Below are 18,406 nucleotides of genomic sequence, written 5' to 3' on the forward strand. Positions count from 1 at the left end.
ACTTTAAAGCTTTGTAGAATTTGATCTAAAACATGTATGTTTCGTGTTTACATAGATGGAATATAATGGGAAGCAGTCAACTAGGAAAAAGGAAACGTTACTTATAATTTTCATTTTTGTTATCTATTTAGATGAAAGTCGCATAGATTATTTTGAATAATAAAAGCCACATGTATACATAATGATGCATCATTTACGCGAAATAAAAGCATCATGGCGATCTGAGCTATGGGGATACACTCCATCCTCCCTAATCCAGCAGTCAAAATGATTTGTTTTCTTTTCCTTTTACGTCACTAAGACGAAGAAATTGCGGTTCAAAGCATACCTTGATGGGCATCACTAAAACAAAGGAAAATTAATTCAAGACACCCATAACTTAGGTAAAGAATTCAACATTTTGTGTTTGTTTATTATATGTGACATTCGTGACTAATTCTGTGCTGTTCCGAATTTGTTTTTATTGTGCTTTCAGTTTCACGCAAATGTAATATAAATACAAAAAATTTAATTCGATACATTAGTTGATTCGTCATCTTTCTGTACAAGGAATAGCCGAATTGGCGAGTATAAGTGTATTCGAAAGTGGGCAATTGACGTATACTGTAACATTAAAAGAAAGGAAAAGTTTAACTCACTTAATACATCCAATAATTGTATAAATCTGATAACAGTTTTAAGAAATGCCTTTGCCTTTCTCTCTAATCAAAACATCTTCAAGCTTAAGTATGAGCCCGTCCTGTTACTTTTTAGTGAATTCCCATCCATTGGCGATTTGTTAGATCCTATCTTATAAATATTCCTGTTGAATGCGAGGTGAACACAGTGAATACAGAAAGAACTGGAAAGTGGAATTATATATAAGCTTCTGTTTAAAAGCCAATGTCGTTAAAACTAACTACGGCGCCATGTTCTGTATACTCCTTCCTAGAAGTCAAGAGTTTCCATATTACACGCTGCGTGATATTTTGGTAAGTTCTCAGTACAGTTTTGGGAAAAATTATCCATGGAACCTTTAATGACACCTACTTTAACTTTACTATGGAACCTTTAAGTTACTTTTAGCTACAGTTACTTTTAACTTTTTAAATAAAGTTGATTTCTTCTATTGAGTTCAATATAAATGCTTAATTTTGTCTAACTTTCCACAGATCATAATTCTTGTCTTAACTTAAATACAGTGCCTATTCTGAATATTACATTTTTAGGTGTTGGTGAATTTTGTAACTAATTTGCAACTTTGTGAGGATATATAAATGTAATGTTTCATTTTAGGTGATGACTGTGAGAATCGTCATCAGCCAAAAATGTAATACGGTATTTAGAATGGCATCGCAATTATGTTATGACAGAATTGTGATCCGTGTCAAGCTCTACAAAAATAGGTATACACATTAAAAAGTCAATCTAAGAAATCAGCAACTTTATTAATAAAGTTTCAAAATATTTAACTGCAGTTAAAGTTTTCATAGATACTTTCCCCCGAAATTTTACTTTCGTCTTTGGCACAAAGTTATCACCGAAGCGTATGATATGGTATCTGTGACTACATGGAAATAGTATACAGGACATGGTACCGTAATTAGTTTTACAAACGATTGTGGCTTCTACCCTAGTGATGCCATATATTCTGTTTCTGTTGGCGTTTATAGTAGTTCCAAGTGACGCTGAAGAGTTATTACACATAACTCACGAACATATAAGTACTGTACGATACGAAGCACACCAGTTGAGTTACAGCAGCTATTTATTGAAGATGGAATGGAGAGTCTAAGAGAATCGCATTGCTGTGATTGCATTGTACAAGTGTAGCAAGACATCATTGGAGATGTGGAAGCTCTTAAAACCGATGGAAATATAAATAATAATAATTGTGCATCGCACAATTAACCGGTACCGACTGATGCAGCAAGAATAGGTCGATCACGTGAAACAATGATACAAGCAACCTTAACGCTGTTGCCCAAAGAATTCGCAGAAATCGGCTCAGGAAAAAGAAAATCATGGCAAGAGAAATGAATATCGTTCTCATACCATGTCACGCATTAATAAAGACGACTTGGGGCACGTTTGCGTTACTAAAGAGCAGCAAGAGCAAAGAGGCTGTTTAAGAGATACATTAAACGTCCGCGCTGCTAAATTCTTTTCACAGTCGAAGAAATTCTTATGGTGGAGGAAAAATTTAATCGACAAAATGATATATTGTATAGACATAGCTCTCAGGAGGCCGCTGACAAAATTCCTAAGGTGAAAAGGAATCATCATCCAGCTTCAGATGGTTTAGTGGGAAATGTTGTATGCGGGTGTTATACACAATGTCATTTCTGCGAGGCGAGGGTTAAAACCCGTGCCGGCAACCGTCAAAGTGATGTATTGGAGACAATTGTGACCCCTTAACGCCACACTGTTTGCTTGGCACATTGAATATTCTAGCAAGATTCTGCACCTGCGCACAGGGCAACAACGACACAACGCTGACTGACATCCAATGTGTCTAACTTCATCATTAGTAATCACCGGCCTTCACGCTGTCTGCATTTTAATTCTTTCCGTGACTGATTGTAGAACATTTTACAGGAAAAGACCTGGTGTAAACCTCGTTACAATTTCGTTACAAGGAAATTTAGTGCAGACAGCAGCATCCTTACCACTGGAAGTGGTTCTTGTGGCGATGAGTGGTCGGACTGTTTGCAGAGGTGTATGAAGGACAAGGGTGCTGGTGTGTATGCTATGTAGCTAAGTTCTCCGTACCATAAATTACATCGTGTTTCGTTAATTGCTCTATGTACTAGGTCTTTCTCCGAGGGATAGATTAGGTGGCAGCATTAGGTAAATAGAAGCCTATAACTAATTGCATTTTCTAGTTTTTTCTGAATTCACAATGATAATGAAATCAGTACTTCGTATTCTACTGGAATATTCCTAAGATAGGATCTAGCAAATCTATAGTAGATGGGTATGGCGTCACTTATGAGTCCAATGTTTTTCGATAAAAGGAAGGCAAGCGAAGCAGTTGTCGAAACCGCTATTACATTTACAAAAAGACAAATTAGGTGAGTTAAATCTTTCCTTTCTTTTAATATGAGAATATTTGTTTGTACAAATGTTTCTTTCACTTTCTTATGCTTATAATTTTCATTGGTTTCAGTTCTAATGTGTAATGCTTTCCTTTTGTTTTCTTTCTTCAGAGTTTTCACATGGGGTTGGGGTGTGCATGGCCAATTGGGACATGGTACAGTTGAAGATTGTCTATCTCCTACTCTAGTCAAGAGCCTTGCGAGCAAGGTGAGTTTGTATCAGGACTTACAGGTAGATTTAATATGTGTGTTTTAAATAGTGTTATAGACTATTTAGAAGACTGGCGACCTACCTTTCATGTAAAAATCCTTAGGGAAAGCCTTTTGCGATCAAGTTGAATGGTCAAGTTTTCTTTAGAACAAGATTATTGTGTTCTTGATTTCTTCTTAAGTTTTGTTTCTTGCGTTCTTATCGAACATCGGTAGTATGAAGAGTGGGACCTACTGTTAGCATGGGCTTCGAACCATGGTTCATTGATATGATAAGAGTAGTAAGATAAGTGATTAGCTTTATATGCAAGCCATAGTCAATGCATAAGTGGTATCCCTTAATTTGTGTTTTTCTGTATAAATCCATAGGAAGAAAGAAGTGGCCATTCTATTCCTACTCCATTAGGTTTGTGTCCCTATCTATCTTGCCACTTTACGGTAAGTAGGTTAGAACCTGCGTTCAGATAGAACACTCGAACAAGATAATACATACTTGAAAAGAAGGCAGTGTTACAGGAAGATATATGAAGAGTAATACATATACATATTCCGGATGCGGATGTCGGCATATGTATCCGTGAATATAGCATATATCTTTTTTGCGGATGTATTTGTAGTTTCTGTGTGAATTGCGCATAAAATTACGGATATTCGTGAAAATACAAGAATTTTCATGATCGTTCTGTTTAATATTATTTATTAACTATTGACGTCTTGTATTAAAGTGTGATTACTCTTTTGGGTCAAAGCAAAATGGTGTTTTATTCGATTTTTCTTCCTTTGCTTTTAAATCTCTATAATAAATATGAAGTGCTAATATGATTTTATTTGAATTTGTTTGAGCTGGCTTATTCTTCTTTCTTGGGGCCACGGTGGCTCAGTGGTAGAGCGTTCACCTCTGGTGCTTGGGGTCCCGGGTTCGATCCCAGCCTTCGCCAAGTGAACTTTGTGGTGGACAAACACCGTGTGCGTGGGTTTTCTCGGGGTTCTCCCGTTTCCTCCCACTTTCTTCATTCTACCGTTTCATTCATTACTCATCATCACCGTCTCCTTTAGCCTAACCGGCATAACCGTAGGACGTAAAACTCAAAGATTTAATTTTTCATTCTTCTTTCTCAAGAAGAGTCCACCTTCATTTCACCTTTGCGTTGTGAACAAAGAGCAGTAAGATAAAGACAAGAGCGATTTGCTCCGTAATTAATTGACAGATACTTATTACAAACTTCACAATATTCTTGTTAGAAATCTGCATTTGAGGGGATCTTAAGTTAATACTATGTTTTCTATTAATTTTGTAATTTGTGTCTACATGAATTTTACGCGTATTGAATTGGTGTAGTGATGATTGACTTAGAATAGAAAAATACTGTATTTAATATTTAGCGTCCATTTGTTATTGATGTGATACTTTATATTCACAAAACTATAAAGAAAATGTTTACAATTGTTATGCTAGAAACATAATCGCATACAGGGTTTGTTCACAAAGCTTCGACTGATGTTTTCCTGAGGTGGGGGGCGCGCGCATTCTTGTTCAACCGACAGAGTGAGGTAGTGGGAGGTGTCAGCTAACGAAGCGCACGCGCGTCAGTTGCCTCCGAGACGTTGGAGTGAAAAGGTCGCTAGTGAAATGAGTGCGTGTCATTGGCCTCCGTCAAAAACTGATTTGCTAAAGGACTGATCGACAAAGAGTTTGTTCCTGCCGAACAGTGTGTCACAGGTCAGTTTTACGCTGGAGTGCTCTGCCGTTTGAAGGATCGAGTGCACCGCGTCCGCCCACAGATCAAAGACGATTGAGTTGTTCACCACGACAATGCGCCCTCTCACACGTCTCTCGCCGCCGCCAAAGATTTGACTAAGTTCAACGTGGCAACACTACCGCAAGCCCCCTACAGCCCCGACCTCACTCCCCACGATTTTTTTTTGTTCCCTCGGATCAAGAAAGTCCTGAAAGGAAAGCGATTTGACACGATTCCAGCGGTCCAGGCACCTTCGATGAGGTCCCTTAACAGCCTTGCGCGCGAAGACTTCCAGGGAGCCTACGAACAATGGAAAAAACGCTGGCCGCGGTGTGTTGATGCCCAAGGGTCATATTTTGAAGAATTTTAGTTCGCTGTACAAAAATGTTTAATACATTTTGTATTCTCAGACCAGTCTTGAAACTTTGTGAACACACCCTGTAGGACAAACTAATTGCATATATTTGCTCTCATAATCCGCTCGGGCCTCTACATATTGGAGTTAAGTAAAACTCTACGGATAATCAGAATAGAATAAGAAAATAGGAAACGTAAAAATTAAAAAATGATGAAAAATAAAAATTCTTCTTCTTCTTCTTCTTCTTCTTCTTCTTATTATTATTATTATTATTATTATTATTATTATTATTATTATTATTATTATTATTATTATTATTATTATTATTATTATTATTATTGATATAGAAGCAAATCAGTGCAACTATTTATGTTGTTACCCTTATGATACGAGTTCTCGTTCTCTAAGTAGATGACATTAATGTAAAGTAAGCTTAACGTCTCTTTTTTGGAGACCGTTGTAAGTTGAACAGTTTCAGAGAACCAGTTGTCCGAAATTAGAGGAGTTTTGCTATAATGTATTGTTTATAGTTACGTTATTGGGAATTATTTCAAAAAAATTAATTTCTCAGCGTAGTGTAATGTATTACATATAAATTATTGTTTTTCATAATTAATGATTTTCTAGGTGGTATCTCAGGTCTGTGGTGGCCATGGACATAGTTCTGTGTTGACTGCAGATGGTGAAGTGTATACATTTGGTTCATCGGTTTTTGGACAACTTGGTGTGTGTTTGGTAACTAAAAGTTCGCGTCCTGTACTTGTTAAATTACCTGAAAAGATAAGCTTAATTGCAACTGGATATTTCCATAACGTAAGTATTTATACGACGTAATTACGTATTTTCATGCCTAATCGTAGTTATGTAGGTGAATTTAAAATTTTCTCGAAATAAAGTAGAAAACAAACTATATCATTTTCATTTTGTGGTTAAGTACCCTCATCCTCCGTGCGGGAGACTTCGATTCAATTCGTAATGGAAGTTTTGTGGCTCAGATCCTGCGTTAAGCAAGCCACACATATTGAGGTCGACCGGAGCATGTATGTGAATAGACCTGTGCAACTTTTTGAACTTGAGCAAGCTACTGGACCAAAATCGAAAACTTTATTTATTGTATTTTATTTTTTAATGTGCACTCAAGTGACGTCGTATGGTCCAGTTTCTTGCTTGTCATAATTTCTTGCGATTCTAAGAAATCTCAGAGTTACTGATAATCTTTCATAACTGAGACATACTATTTCTCGTAACCGTGTTCTCTTTTTTGATCATTGAAATAACCATAGAGTAATTTTAGGTATATTTTCTTCTTGTCTATTTTTTCTTCTTTTTAATTTTTTTATGATTAATGAAAAGCTCATCAATGCCAGTACATCGTCGTCTTCACTCGATGCCATAGTGAAGTCAACTGAGAATAACAGAGGCCGGAACATGCCCCATATACGCTGCGGCGTCCTGTCGACCTGTGTAGGTGCACTTGTTCAAGGAGACCTCTCATGCAGGCCGTAACATGTGTGACTTGCCTCAAGGCAGGTCCACGGCGGATAATCTCTATACTTAAAGCGGCACGCCGCATAATCTTCGTGCTTTTCAGAACTCTTCTTTTAGCTAATAAAAATCTTTATTCAAGAGGGGGAATGTTTTAAGCTATACGAGCAGATCAAAGTCAGAGCCAAGTCCACTGTGTAAAAGGAGATAACTTACTTAATTTCAGTGGCTTTCATTGCTATATGAGAAATGTAGTATTGTTGCCTCAGGAAAAATAAATTGTGTTCCTTGACATTGTACAAAACCTGGGGTCTGTTTCAAGAGGTGTAACATAACAAAATCTCGTATCATTGATCTTATGAAGTTTAAACATCGGGAAAGCGACATGGTAGCCATTCCATCTAACTTCAGATAATCAGCGTTAAATTTACGGAGGAATCAGGGCCTTAATCTGTGGGGGGCATGGGGGCAACTACCTCCCAAGGAAAGCTCCCCGCTGTTTGAGGGGGTCCCATTTTAAGACAAAATTTTCTTACTCCATATATGATACGAACATGAAATTATAAATGAAGCATCAAACAGGTTCACTACATTACATAAACAAAACAGCACACAAAACGTAAATAAAACAAAAATGAGTCTTAGGCCCATTTCAGTAAAAAATGTCTACTATTAAGGGCCCTAGAAATAATTTTTATGCGTATGGCTTTGAGAAACAGCTTTTTCTAGGGGGCTCAAATACGCGTATTAATGTTTGCTCTCCCCCAGAAAAGTCTAAGTTACGGCTCTGGAAGGAATATTTATTAATTAAGTTCTCTTATAGCTACGAGAAAAGTGCATAATTCCCAATTGCCCTGCTTTTTTTTTTCTTTTTTTTTTCTTTTTTTTTTTTTTTTTCTTGATCTCAAAACTAAATTACCAATTTCAGTAGTTTTATGTACTGGGGAGAAAACTTAATTCTCTGTACATGCACTTAAACTTATATATTGTTTTAAGTTATTGACAACATAAAGGGGAAGTATGCACTTTTGCTGACGACTATATGGTCACTTATGAATATAAATATATGAATGTGTATGAGCATATAAGTATATATGGGTCGAAGAGTTGGATCAACAGTAGCAGTGTGTATAACGTGATGTTTTCTCAAAAAAATGTTAGCGTTCTCATGCGATCAGCAGAATAGTCAAACAAAAAAGCAGAGCCACGATTGTTCGAGGATTAGGATTCAATTTTTAATTACTGTTTCAAATTTAAGAATGTTGAAGTAGAATGATAATGGAGACGTTTGTTTTCAACAGAAGGCCCGACACGCCTGACAATTGTACTGTTCGTGATAAGTCGAATCCCATAGTATTGTCTGTGATATTCACAAGAAAAGATCCGAATTTTTACCCAGAGGCTTATTGAATTTTCTTTAAAACTTACTGCTCAAACGTACCTAAACATACAGACGAACTACGTACATCCATTTCAACTGTCGTGCACTTTACAAAAATATTGAATTGCACTTCGACCAAGATGGTGTGCCATGTGCCACTACGTTAGCACCAAGACCTAAGAACTTACCTCGTGTGAGTTTACCAGGACAATAGATAAGACAAATTGAACATCCCCTAGATTTCTACTTGTAGAGAATCTTAAAAGATGTAGTGTATCGTTAAAAAAAAAAAAAAAAAAAAAAAAAAAAAAAAAAAAAAAAAAAAAAAACGTGAAAAACAAGAAATTGAAAAGGTAAACACATCCGTCTTACTGGGTATCTTTTCCAGCTTCGTTCAAGCAGTAGTTTCTCGTATTCAAAAGCGCTTAGTACTCAAGGTAATAATTTTCAGCGCCTGTTTATTTGTGAAAATTAAAAGAGACTCTCACCCTTTAGTATCTGTATAAATTTAGTATTATAATTTACCTAAATGTTTTTTTCTTGTTGAAGTGTAAATACTTCATTTTTTTTACCTAGCCTTCAACATGTAATTCTTTCAGTTCTTAAGTCATTAAATTCAATATATTCGTCGACTGGTAGCATTATGAATATTCTCTTTTGTACGGCTTTTAAATTGTTACTTTCTTTCTTCAGGTTGTGAAGTAATTATGTTTTGCGTATTATCTTATAAATACGCATATAAATATTTTTTTCTTTCATTCCAGTTAGCTGTTGGAGTCTCAAATAAAGTATACACATGGGGTTCTAGTCCTCAAGTATTGCGCCTGCAGGCTCAGGCGCATAAGAAGGCCCGCATTAATCAACAGCAACAGCAGTTGATAAACTACTCAGGGAACGTAGTGGTGCCACCAAACAGTGATACTCAGCAAACTGAATGTGAGTCCTCTATTCAGCCGGAATCTATAGACAATAAGCCGAAAGTTGATATTCCGGATTCTCCAGTAAAAACGGCGGTTCCTCAAGAAGACTGTTTTACGTTACCGATTACCGAAATTTGTAGTCCGAGTGTGGAATTAAAAGAATTCGCACCTAGCACAAATCTTAGTGTGAGTTCTAATTCAGAAGAACCGACTGAAAAAAGTCAGAGTACTCAAAGTTTAAATGACGACCAGCCAACGCCAGCTGCCAATGTATCATCAGTTGATACTCATCCCGCTCATCTGCAATGCGAGGAAAATCAGGCCCATTTGTCTCCCCAGCTTGTGGATACATCTCTTGTTGTAGGCCCTATTGTTCAGGTACGTTAAAATTTGATCGCTTTTATCAGATCAATAATACGTGTAAAGTCGTCCATACCTTGACAGTGTACCTAAGTTGGCCGTTCTTTATGAAACCAAAATAAATATATAATCATGTGTTATATATTTATTAATTTGGTCAGTTGTTTAGACAGTCTCCTTCGAAATTAGTGGTGGCAAACTTTAGTAAGTTTCACTGAATTGTCGCTGCAAGATTCAAATAAAGCCATTTTTTAGGCTAGTGTTTCTAAGGCTTTGCCGGTTTTCTGCAGTGTTAATATCCAACGCACAAAGAAATAGTGTGTTTTCAATTTAATTTACTTTCGTTTTTGGGTAAATCTTTATACATACCTTTTCAAGGTTTTCTTTTCTTTGGTATTATTCCAAGAATAGCTGTTACTATGTATGTGTGTTATTAATATTAAATTTATATGTAATTCTTTTGAAATATTAGATAAACTTTGAAACACAATGTCTATCAGAATGCATAGGAGAAATAATTTGAATATTTGAAGACACAAACTTCCAAATTATTCATCAGCTGTTAAAATAGCATTTTCAAGAAAGGAAAATATAAGTTTAAATTCTTATGTTACTGGATACTCGTGTGCAGTGTAAATTTTGAATTTCTTCAAGGTGGTCCTCTTGGGAATTAACAAAATGAATGCCAGCGGCTGTTTCCTTCCTCAAAACTATTGTGAATCTCCTTATCCTACATGCCATCCGTACTGTGTGGAATTCTGTCGAATTTCATTAGTAATGTTGAAATAGATCCGTCAGATTCACATATGATGCGAAGGACTCTGGTTCAATCCTAGGCGTGTGCAATCATCGGATTGTGGGTTTTCTGAAAGTTCTTCAGTTTCCGTTCACATTCCAATTCTATCAATTTATCAATAATCAATCATTTGCTATTGGTTCGTTCCCTTCAGTCTATAGAATATAGTTTTCAGTTTGAATAAAAAATGATATCATAAGAAGCTAGGTAAGGCGCATATTAATGGGTACAGGAGGTTTCAACGAGACGTTACCATAATCCTTAGCCAATTATTGACAAATATCTGGTAAAGTAGTCTTAATAGATTCTAGAACAGATTCTAGTTATGTGAGAGCAGCAATTTTCATTTTATATTTCTGGCAATAGGTTTTCCTGAGTTAGTACCCTGGGTAGACTCACAGTTGATGCTATTTTCTAAAATGTGCCTGCCTTTAGAAAATTCAAATGTCCTTAGGGGTTTGACAAAAGCGTTACAGAACATTTCGGAAGATTTTAGCAGCTTGTAAGGATCGGAAAATAGCTCTTCACAAATCACAAAAGCGCATGTGCTCATGGAATGTAAGAGAGCAGTACGACTTCAACTGGCAGAATGACACAGTAGGCTGGGGGCAGTGACCTTCAATGTCCTGCAATGTATATAGTAACAACCTCCTCACGTCGTGCCTAATTTGCATGGGGATGACGTTATGATTGACGCTTGGAGATCGCTACTACTCACCATCTGAAATGAGTAGGTTCGAAGTGGGAGCAGAGAAAAACCACACAAATTGAGCTTTCATTTAAATAACTGTATTATTCAAAATATCAAGTGTGAATGTATGTTAGTGTTGAGTGAGAATAACACGTCAGATCACATATCGACTGCATCTAAGAATTCCGTCACGAATAATTCGTACATAGCTGAGATACACATACCTTGCTGATTAATGACTGCCTGTACTGGATGTTGATGTTCTATGATACAGGATCTCTTCCACTGCAGATAGTCGGCGAACTGTAGAGTCCGACTATAACCCAACCATACTCCAAGTTAATGGTTGAAAATAGAAAATGATAGATCTTCCTAGATCTATTCCGCTGAATTGGACTTGCAGCTGACTACTCAACTGCGACGAGCTCTCAAGTGGTTCTCTCTAACGATCCTCCACTTCTGCTCCTAATCCTCTCTGACCAGAGGTTTTTATTCTCCTTTCCAGACATTCTGGAATTCTCTTCGTTGATCTTTTGTTTATCTCAGCTATTGGTAAAACATTGGTTTCACCCGAATTACATCGTGACCAAATTCCCAGACCAACAATTTTCTGCAAGTCTGACGGTTATGCCACAGTCAAAGTGTGTCACTGTTACGTACAGAGTTTCACATTGATGACATTTCATTATTTTTAAACACAACATTGCAAATCATAATAAATATGTAAACTGACGACTTAGCGTCTAGCCATAACACAACAATTACATTTAACGCATTTACAAATTATTGACATACGTCACCAAATAAACACAAGCACGTGTTTATACTACATAACAACATTTCATTACTATAATTCAGTATTTTAATACAACTTTGAATGACTTTGATTTTCTATCAAAATAATATGACCCAAAACCATATATCTCTACAATACTGAAGTATATAGCTCTGGAACTACTTTCACAGCAAGTATTGACCGGAAACTTACCGATACTATTTCGTAAATCAGTAAAAGTTCTCTTTTCGTGTTTGAAATGCAGTATTACGAAATCTGTAAATTGAATAATTATGAATGTAAATAGTGGTGAATTAACACTGATATGAAGTAGTATTTTCATATAGTGCTATTGTTGCTTGTTCTGTATTCCAGATTTCATGTGGTTGCCATCATTCAGCTTTGGTAACAGGAGATGGAGTGCTTTATGGCTGGGGAAGAAATCTTGATGGACAAGTGGGTAATGGATCCAGAAAAGAAGTATTAATTCCAACTCCTATATCGACATTATCGGATAAAAAATTTGTACACATATCTTGTGGCTGTGAATTTACAACTGCTTTGGAAAGTGGAGGGAAAATATGGGTGTGGGGAAACAACTCGCAGGCCCAGGTATGATTCATATGCATGGTTTAAGTATTAAAAATGTATATATGAGCTGATTATGACTGTAATTTTTATCAGAATATATGATTTTGTTAGTCAAAAGAATGAGAAATTGTAGATCTGTATTTCAGTTTGCTTAGTAGGAAATACTAGATATTTGTAATGTTTAACATTCTAGTCTATTTCTTTGCATAAAAGAAATATAAAATTAATTTTGTTAAAAGTTTGTATTTTCATTTTAGCACGGGTACGAAAGTTATTTTCATTCGCAACAAAATGGAGAAGGATTATTCCGTATAGTTGAGATTTGTGGTTGTTAGAAAACATTATGATCGCCGGATTTTAATAAATATTTATGTACATTAAACCTGTATTCATCAGAACATCAATGATAATTATGATATGATGGTAGCTGGTGCGTGAAGTCCCTAGTTCGATCCCGGCCAAGTAAGTTTGTAGTGGACAATTTCGAGTCCGTGGGCTTTTTTTCGGGGAACTCCCGTTTCCTGCCACTTTCTCATTTCACCAATTCTTCAGTCATCATTCACTTGCTTTAATCATCATCTCTCTTAGCCTAAAGGGCAATCGTGGGACGTTAAACTCAAAGATTTCATTTTCATTTCAATTATCCTGGTTAAATAATGGAAAATTTTGTATGTACGTAAGGCAGTGAAGGCTCAGTTTCCTTGGAAGCTTATCTATTACCATTTTTAAGTATTGAAAATCCTTGTGCAATAATGTGTGATATTAATACGTGTAGATGCATACTTATAAAGTCTAATCGATTTCTAATGCGTATTTCTAAAATTTCATGGTTTCAGCTCTTCATTGCTGAAGTGGACTTTCTATATGTAACCGAAATAAAATACATTATTGTAGGATTTCGTTAAATGTGTTTTTGCTTCTTTCTCTAAGCTGGGCAGACCACCTCAGGATGATAACAAAAATTTGGAAGGAAAGCTAGTAATGTTAAAGACTACGAAGAGAGTCATAAAGCTTCCGCATGGAATGCAAAATTCTTGTGACATACCCAAAGAAGTACCTGGTTTACCACCCGCAGCATGTTTTGGAAGCGGTTACATGTATGATGAAGCTGCTTGGGTAAGTTCTTTACCATTTACCTTAAGCAGTGTAGTATGTTTTTCTTTGCTATAATCTGTTAAAAAATTGTAAAATATATTTAATAAATTTATAAACTAAAAATTGGAGCTTGAATCATAATGCATTGGTAATCTTGAATACAAATTTGTGAAACTTATTTAAGGACATACCATGGACATCATCCGATTCGGACAAAATACGCACCACAGATGAGTGTTTGTAGAGGACAAACTGGCCGAAGTATTTGTGGAAGAGGTCGAAGTATCGGGTAACATAATGAGTATAGTTGTGGATGTGAATCTATTGTGATTGGATCAGTTTTTGTCTGCAGTGCCAACGAATGCCTATTAGGCTGAAGTTACTTCAAGCGTGGCCATATAATAGGAGGATTGTTCTATCCTTCCTAACTGACAGGATGCCGACAAAAGTGCAGTCAAAACCACTGTGACCCTTCATATGAGTCCAGGAACAAAAAACAATGAATTGTTTGAAACAGGTCTGCGTATACACATTCACTTCTCACTGACATGTCTTGCTGCAGTGACGTGTGCTTATTGCCGAAAATGTATTTGGTAGTATCGGGAACGACTACAGTGGCGAAGCGAATGAAGGGCGATGGGTATTCAGCGATTCGAGTCATTTCTATGCCAGACACGGCAACGGATATGTGAGTTTCCGTAGAAGTCTAGCCTGTGTTTCTATTTGCCATACAAACTCACACCGGGCATTCTTGTATGAGGGCAATAAACTATCATCTCGGTTTCCTCTGACTTTTCATTCAGTGGAGTTTTACTAGTGCGTTGTACGGTTGTGACATCGTTAATCTGTCGTTCGACCCTGTCTGGACACTTTGTGGGACCCATCTTCCAGCAGGTTAACCTATCATATTCTACTCGATATACGGGGTATTTCCAAACGTTTCCGGCCTGCCATTGAAATATCACGCCACCAGTAATAAGACGTTCTTGGCATATAATGTCATCTATGGAAGAAATAATTTATCAGTTTCAACTGTCTAGCTGCATCAGTCAGTTTATTGGAGGCAGTTATTTCAATGTTAAGCTCACATATTGCATAATAATTATCCAGTCCAAACGGCTGTTGTTGGCAAGGTTGCAGTGAAAGACTGATTTCGAGGAGATGCATCACCCACCACACAGCCCAGATTTAGCACTGTAGCTGTGGCAACAATAGCTCAATGGACTGGAGCATTGTCATGCAGAATGCGAGCTCAACGCACAACGACTGATTCAATTTACTGTCTCCAACGAACTGACGCAGCTAGACAATTGAAACTGATACATTATTACTTCCATAGATGGCACAATATGCCATGAACGACTTATTACCAGCGGTGCTATATTTCAGTGCCAAGGCGGAAAGTTGCATTCTACCTTGTATGCCTTCTACTCTGGCCTACTAGGCCTCCAGATCAAAATGCTATGGAGCACTGTGGAATGACGTGAACACCCTGTATAACATAGTTGGGATGTCTCATGGGTACCATGTTGTGATCACTGCCATGAGTGATACGATGGCTCAGTGGTAGAGCGCTCACCTGGGGTGCGAGGGATCCAGGGTTCATGAATTTGTGGTGGACAACATCATGTTTGTGGGTTTTCTCGGTTTAGAATAATTATGAAAGAACCATGAATAATCATCAAGTGAATAATGATGAAGGAATTGCAATGAGAATGTAGGAGGAAACGTTAAAACGCCAAGAAAACCCACGGACACGATGTTGTCCACTACAAACAACATGAACTGGGATCGACCTAGGCAGCAGAGGTAAGAGCTCTACCACTCCGCTGAGCGTGCTCCTCAAGTTAATAAAGAGATTAACAAGAAGTAACAGATATTAACAATAATAATAATAATAATAATAATAATAATAATAATAATAATAATAATAATAATAATAATAATAATTAAATAGTCGGCTGTAAATAAACAGTGGACACCATGTGAAGGAATTTGGTTTGTATGGCGTAGTATTTGCCAGGGTGTCTATCGGTCACGAAAGTCACGAATGTCACGAAAAAGTCACGAAATCAGAAAATGGTCATAAAAGTCACGAAATTTAGCTTTTGGGTCACGATTTTTTTAAACTGTAGAAATGTAAGTACAGATTGGAAAATTTTGCTCTATAAAACGTCAAAATTCACCACCAAAAATTTCTATGGTCGGGTTTAGACGCTACCAAATCGCAAGCTCGGCCTAATTCGCACCCAAATTCACTCTTCAAAATGTTAGAAAACTGTATGATTTGGTAAAGAAAAGGTTACGAAAAAGTCACGAAATTTCATTTTGGAATTTTAGTAGACACCCTTCCAGTTTTAATAGCAAGTTAAAGATGGAAATATAATGTATTGTTGGAACACTTAATTGGTTGCAGGAAACCGCTTCTTGCTACCTATTATCGTTCTCGTTCTATAGTGATCATTTTTTTAAACCGGAAAAGGTTCATTTCCACCACTTCTGGTTTGAATATCACCTCCATAAACGAACTCCATTTCTAAGTTTTAACCCTCTGCATTCTACCCAAAGCTCATGGTAGTCCATCAAGTAGTTCTTGGGAACTTTTTGTCTCCTGAACTGACAAACAGGGTGAATATATCAAGGAGTTTTGGTAAACCAAACCTCTTTAAAATTAGAAATAATGCAGAATGAAAAATATGTGGGGGAAATCGTAAGAAATAAGGAAAAAATGACAAAGATAAAAGAAAGTATGTGAGAAAAGGCTAAATGCAGTGAGATAGAATATTAGAGATAACAAAGACCAGAGGAGTGATTCGTGGATAATGTGGTAAAATGATTTTCCGTCAAGCATCCAGGTCAGCTCCGTGTTGAAACAGAGGGTTCTTCGTAGCTGCTTCTGTTTGTTGTTGAATAGTAGTTCAGTATCCCTTTGAGCACCAAGGCTGTATGATGAACCTATAGCTTAACGTGGAATCCGAGCCACATGTACCCTCGCCGGGAATCGAATCCGAGCTACTTCTCTGTTCTTTATTTTTTTTCATCATGTCCATGGGTTTTCTCAGGGTACCCCTTTCATTCGACATTGTCATTTCATCCATTCTTCCATCATTATCCACTTGCTTTAATCAGCGTCTCCCTTAGCCTAAAGGGCATAACGTGGGACGTTAAATTGAAAGTTTTATTTTTTTTCCCCTATTCTTCCTATCTAATGAAGTCTTTAGCGAAGGAGTTTACAGTACACTTTTGAAACCTGCTTTTTGGTATTTATTATTATTATTATTATTATTATTATTATTATTATTATTATTATTATTATTATTATTATTATTATTATTATTATTATTATTTTCTTGGAAGTACCTTGTTTCATATTTCCACTTCATTCCAATAACATACATGTAAAGTACATTTGTTTGACAATAACAATGTAATTTAGTTGTAATGTTGGCTGTCTGTTGTGCACTAAATTCATAGTTGTACCTGTTAATACATTCTCAGCGTGGTTGTGTAAGGTGAGTTTAAAAATGTGGTCTTTAACATGGAACTACCAGGAAATAGCTAGCGTATCACTTGAACAGTTCATCAATGATTATTTCGTTTTCATGTGTGCATAGTATAGAGATATTAAAATCTCACTCATTCTGGTGAGCTTAATAGACTGGCGTCCAATAAAACGTTCTGATTATTTGTAACGTACCTCTGTAAGCAGATTATCTCATGGAATGGCCTCGTCTATGCATGTTAGTGTCGTTTATTAGCTACTGATTCTCATATGAGATTTAACAAATAATTTATTATGATCAGGTAGCGTATGGCATGTGAAGCATACTGCCATACCTTGTGAGAATAGAACGTAAAATCTTTAATTAGGTCACAGAAGTTAGTGATTTGTTGAATGATGTATTTACTGACGAGACAAAATAGTTTCGTCGTTTGTGTAATGTTTACGAAATAGATTCACAAACGAGCTTAGAAAGTGAACGAGATCTAATTTATCAGTTTCGAGAGGAGCGATTTCCAATCGTTGATGACTTCCTATCGATAGGATTCAATCATATCTTAATGTACAAAACTAAATGGTTCGGTATGAGTTGGTAAAGATTTCGATCGCTAATCAAAATGCACATCAGAGGAGCTAGCTTGTAATAGTAATCATTCGTTTTTTTGCTGATTTGAAATCTTTATTTAATTTCATTGATGTGTTCATTTCTTGTTCTCTGTCCGATAATATTTTGAAATCTGTTCTAGGTGAAAAAACAAAGCGAGAAATGGATGCAGAGATCACAAGGATTGCATCACATGATATCTTTACGAAGTATTGATAAGGTGCCATATGGTCTACGTACACTTCATTACGTAATAGAACATTTTACTGGATGCTATGATAAGACGCAGATTTTTAACAAGGTAAGCTTCTATACTTTTCTTTCAAAATTATTAATTTGACCAAAAAGAGTATCAAGTTACATTTATATAAAATTCAAAATTTTGTGTACACTTCATTCCGGCAGAATCCAATTGATAGTTCATTGAATCAAGTCGTTCTCCCGTATGAACGTATGATTTATACTATTGAATGACAGCAGTTTCAGTGGCACAGAAACTGTCGAACTGTCTAATAATATTAATATTAATAATAATAATAATAATAATAATAATAATAATAATAATAATAATAATAATAATAATAATAATAATAATAATAATAATTATTATTATTATTATTATTATTATTATTATTATTATTATTATTATTATTATTATTATTATTATTATTATTATTATTATTCGAAGTGAAATTGTTATTATTACTATTATTTTATGTGTTGATTTAAAAGCTTGCATACATTATTGAGTTTAGACGAAAGTATTTTAAATCACAATAAAAAGCTATTATAGACAGTAGAATTTTTGCCGTTGCAAATCAC

The 18,406-nt window shown here is 36.0% G+C and overlaps 1 protein-coding gene across 1 annotated transcript in view; it reads left to right on the forward strand.

Moving 5' to 3' along the window:
* Window positions 1-18,406, forward strand: part of ca (RCC1 and BTB domain containing protein claret) — a 153,956-nt gene that overhangs the window by 109,456 nt on the left and 26,094 nt on the right. Inside the window, exons 18-23 of the mRNA XM_081742650.1 lie at window positions 3,189-3,285; window positions 6,012-6,197; window positions 9,015-9,548; window positions 12,168-12,404; window positions 13,314-13,499; window positions 17,727-17,885. Of these exons, the coding sequence (XP_081598776.1) occupies window positions 3,189-3,285; window positions 6,012-6,197; window positions 9,015-9,548; window positions 12,168-12,404; window positions 13,314-13,499; window positions 17,727-17,885 (1,399 nt within the window). The remainder of the gene's footprint in view (window positions 1-3,188; window positions 3,286-6,011; window positions 6,198-9,014; window positions 9,549-12,167; window positions 12,405-13,313; window positions 13,500-17,726; window positions 17,886-18,406) is intronic.

Source organism: Thermobia domestica, chromosome 16, assembly GCF_964235325.1.
Source record: "Thermobia domestica chromosome 16, izTheDome1.hap1.1, whole genome shotgun sequence".
NCBI classification, from domain to species: Eukaryota; Metazoa; Arthropoda; class Insecta; order Zygentoma; family Lepismatidae; genus Thermobia; species Thermobia domestica.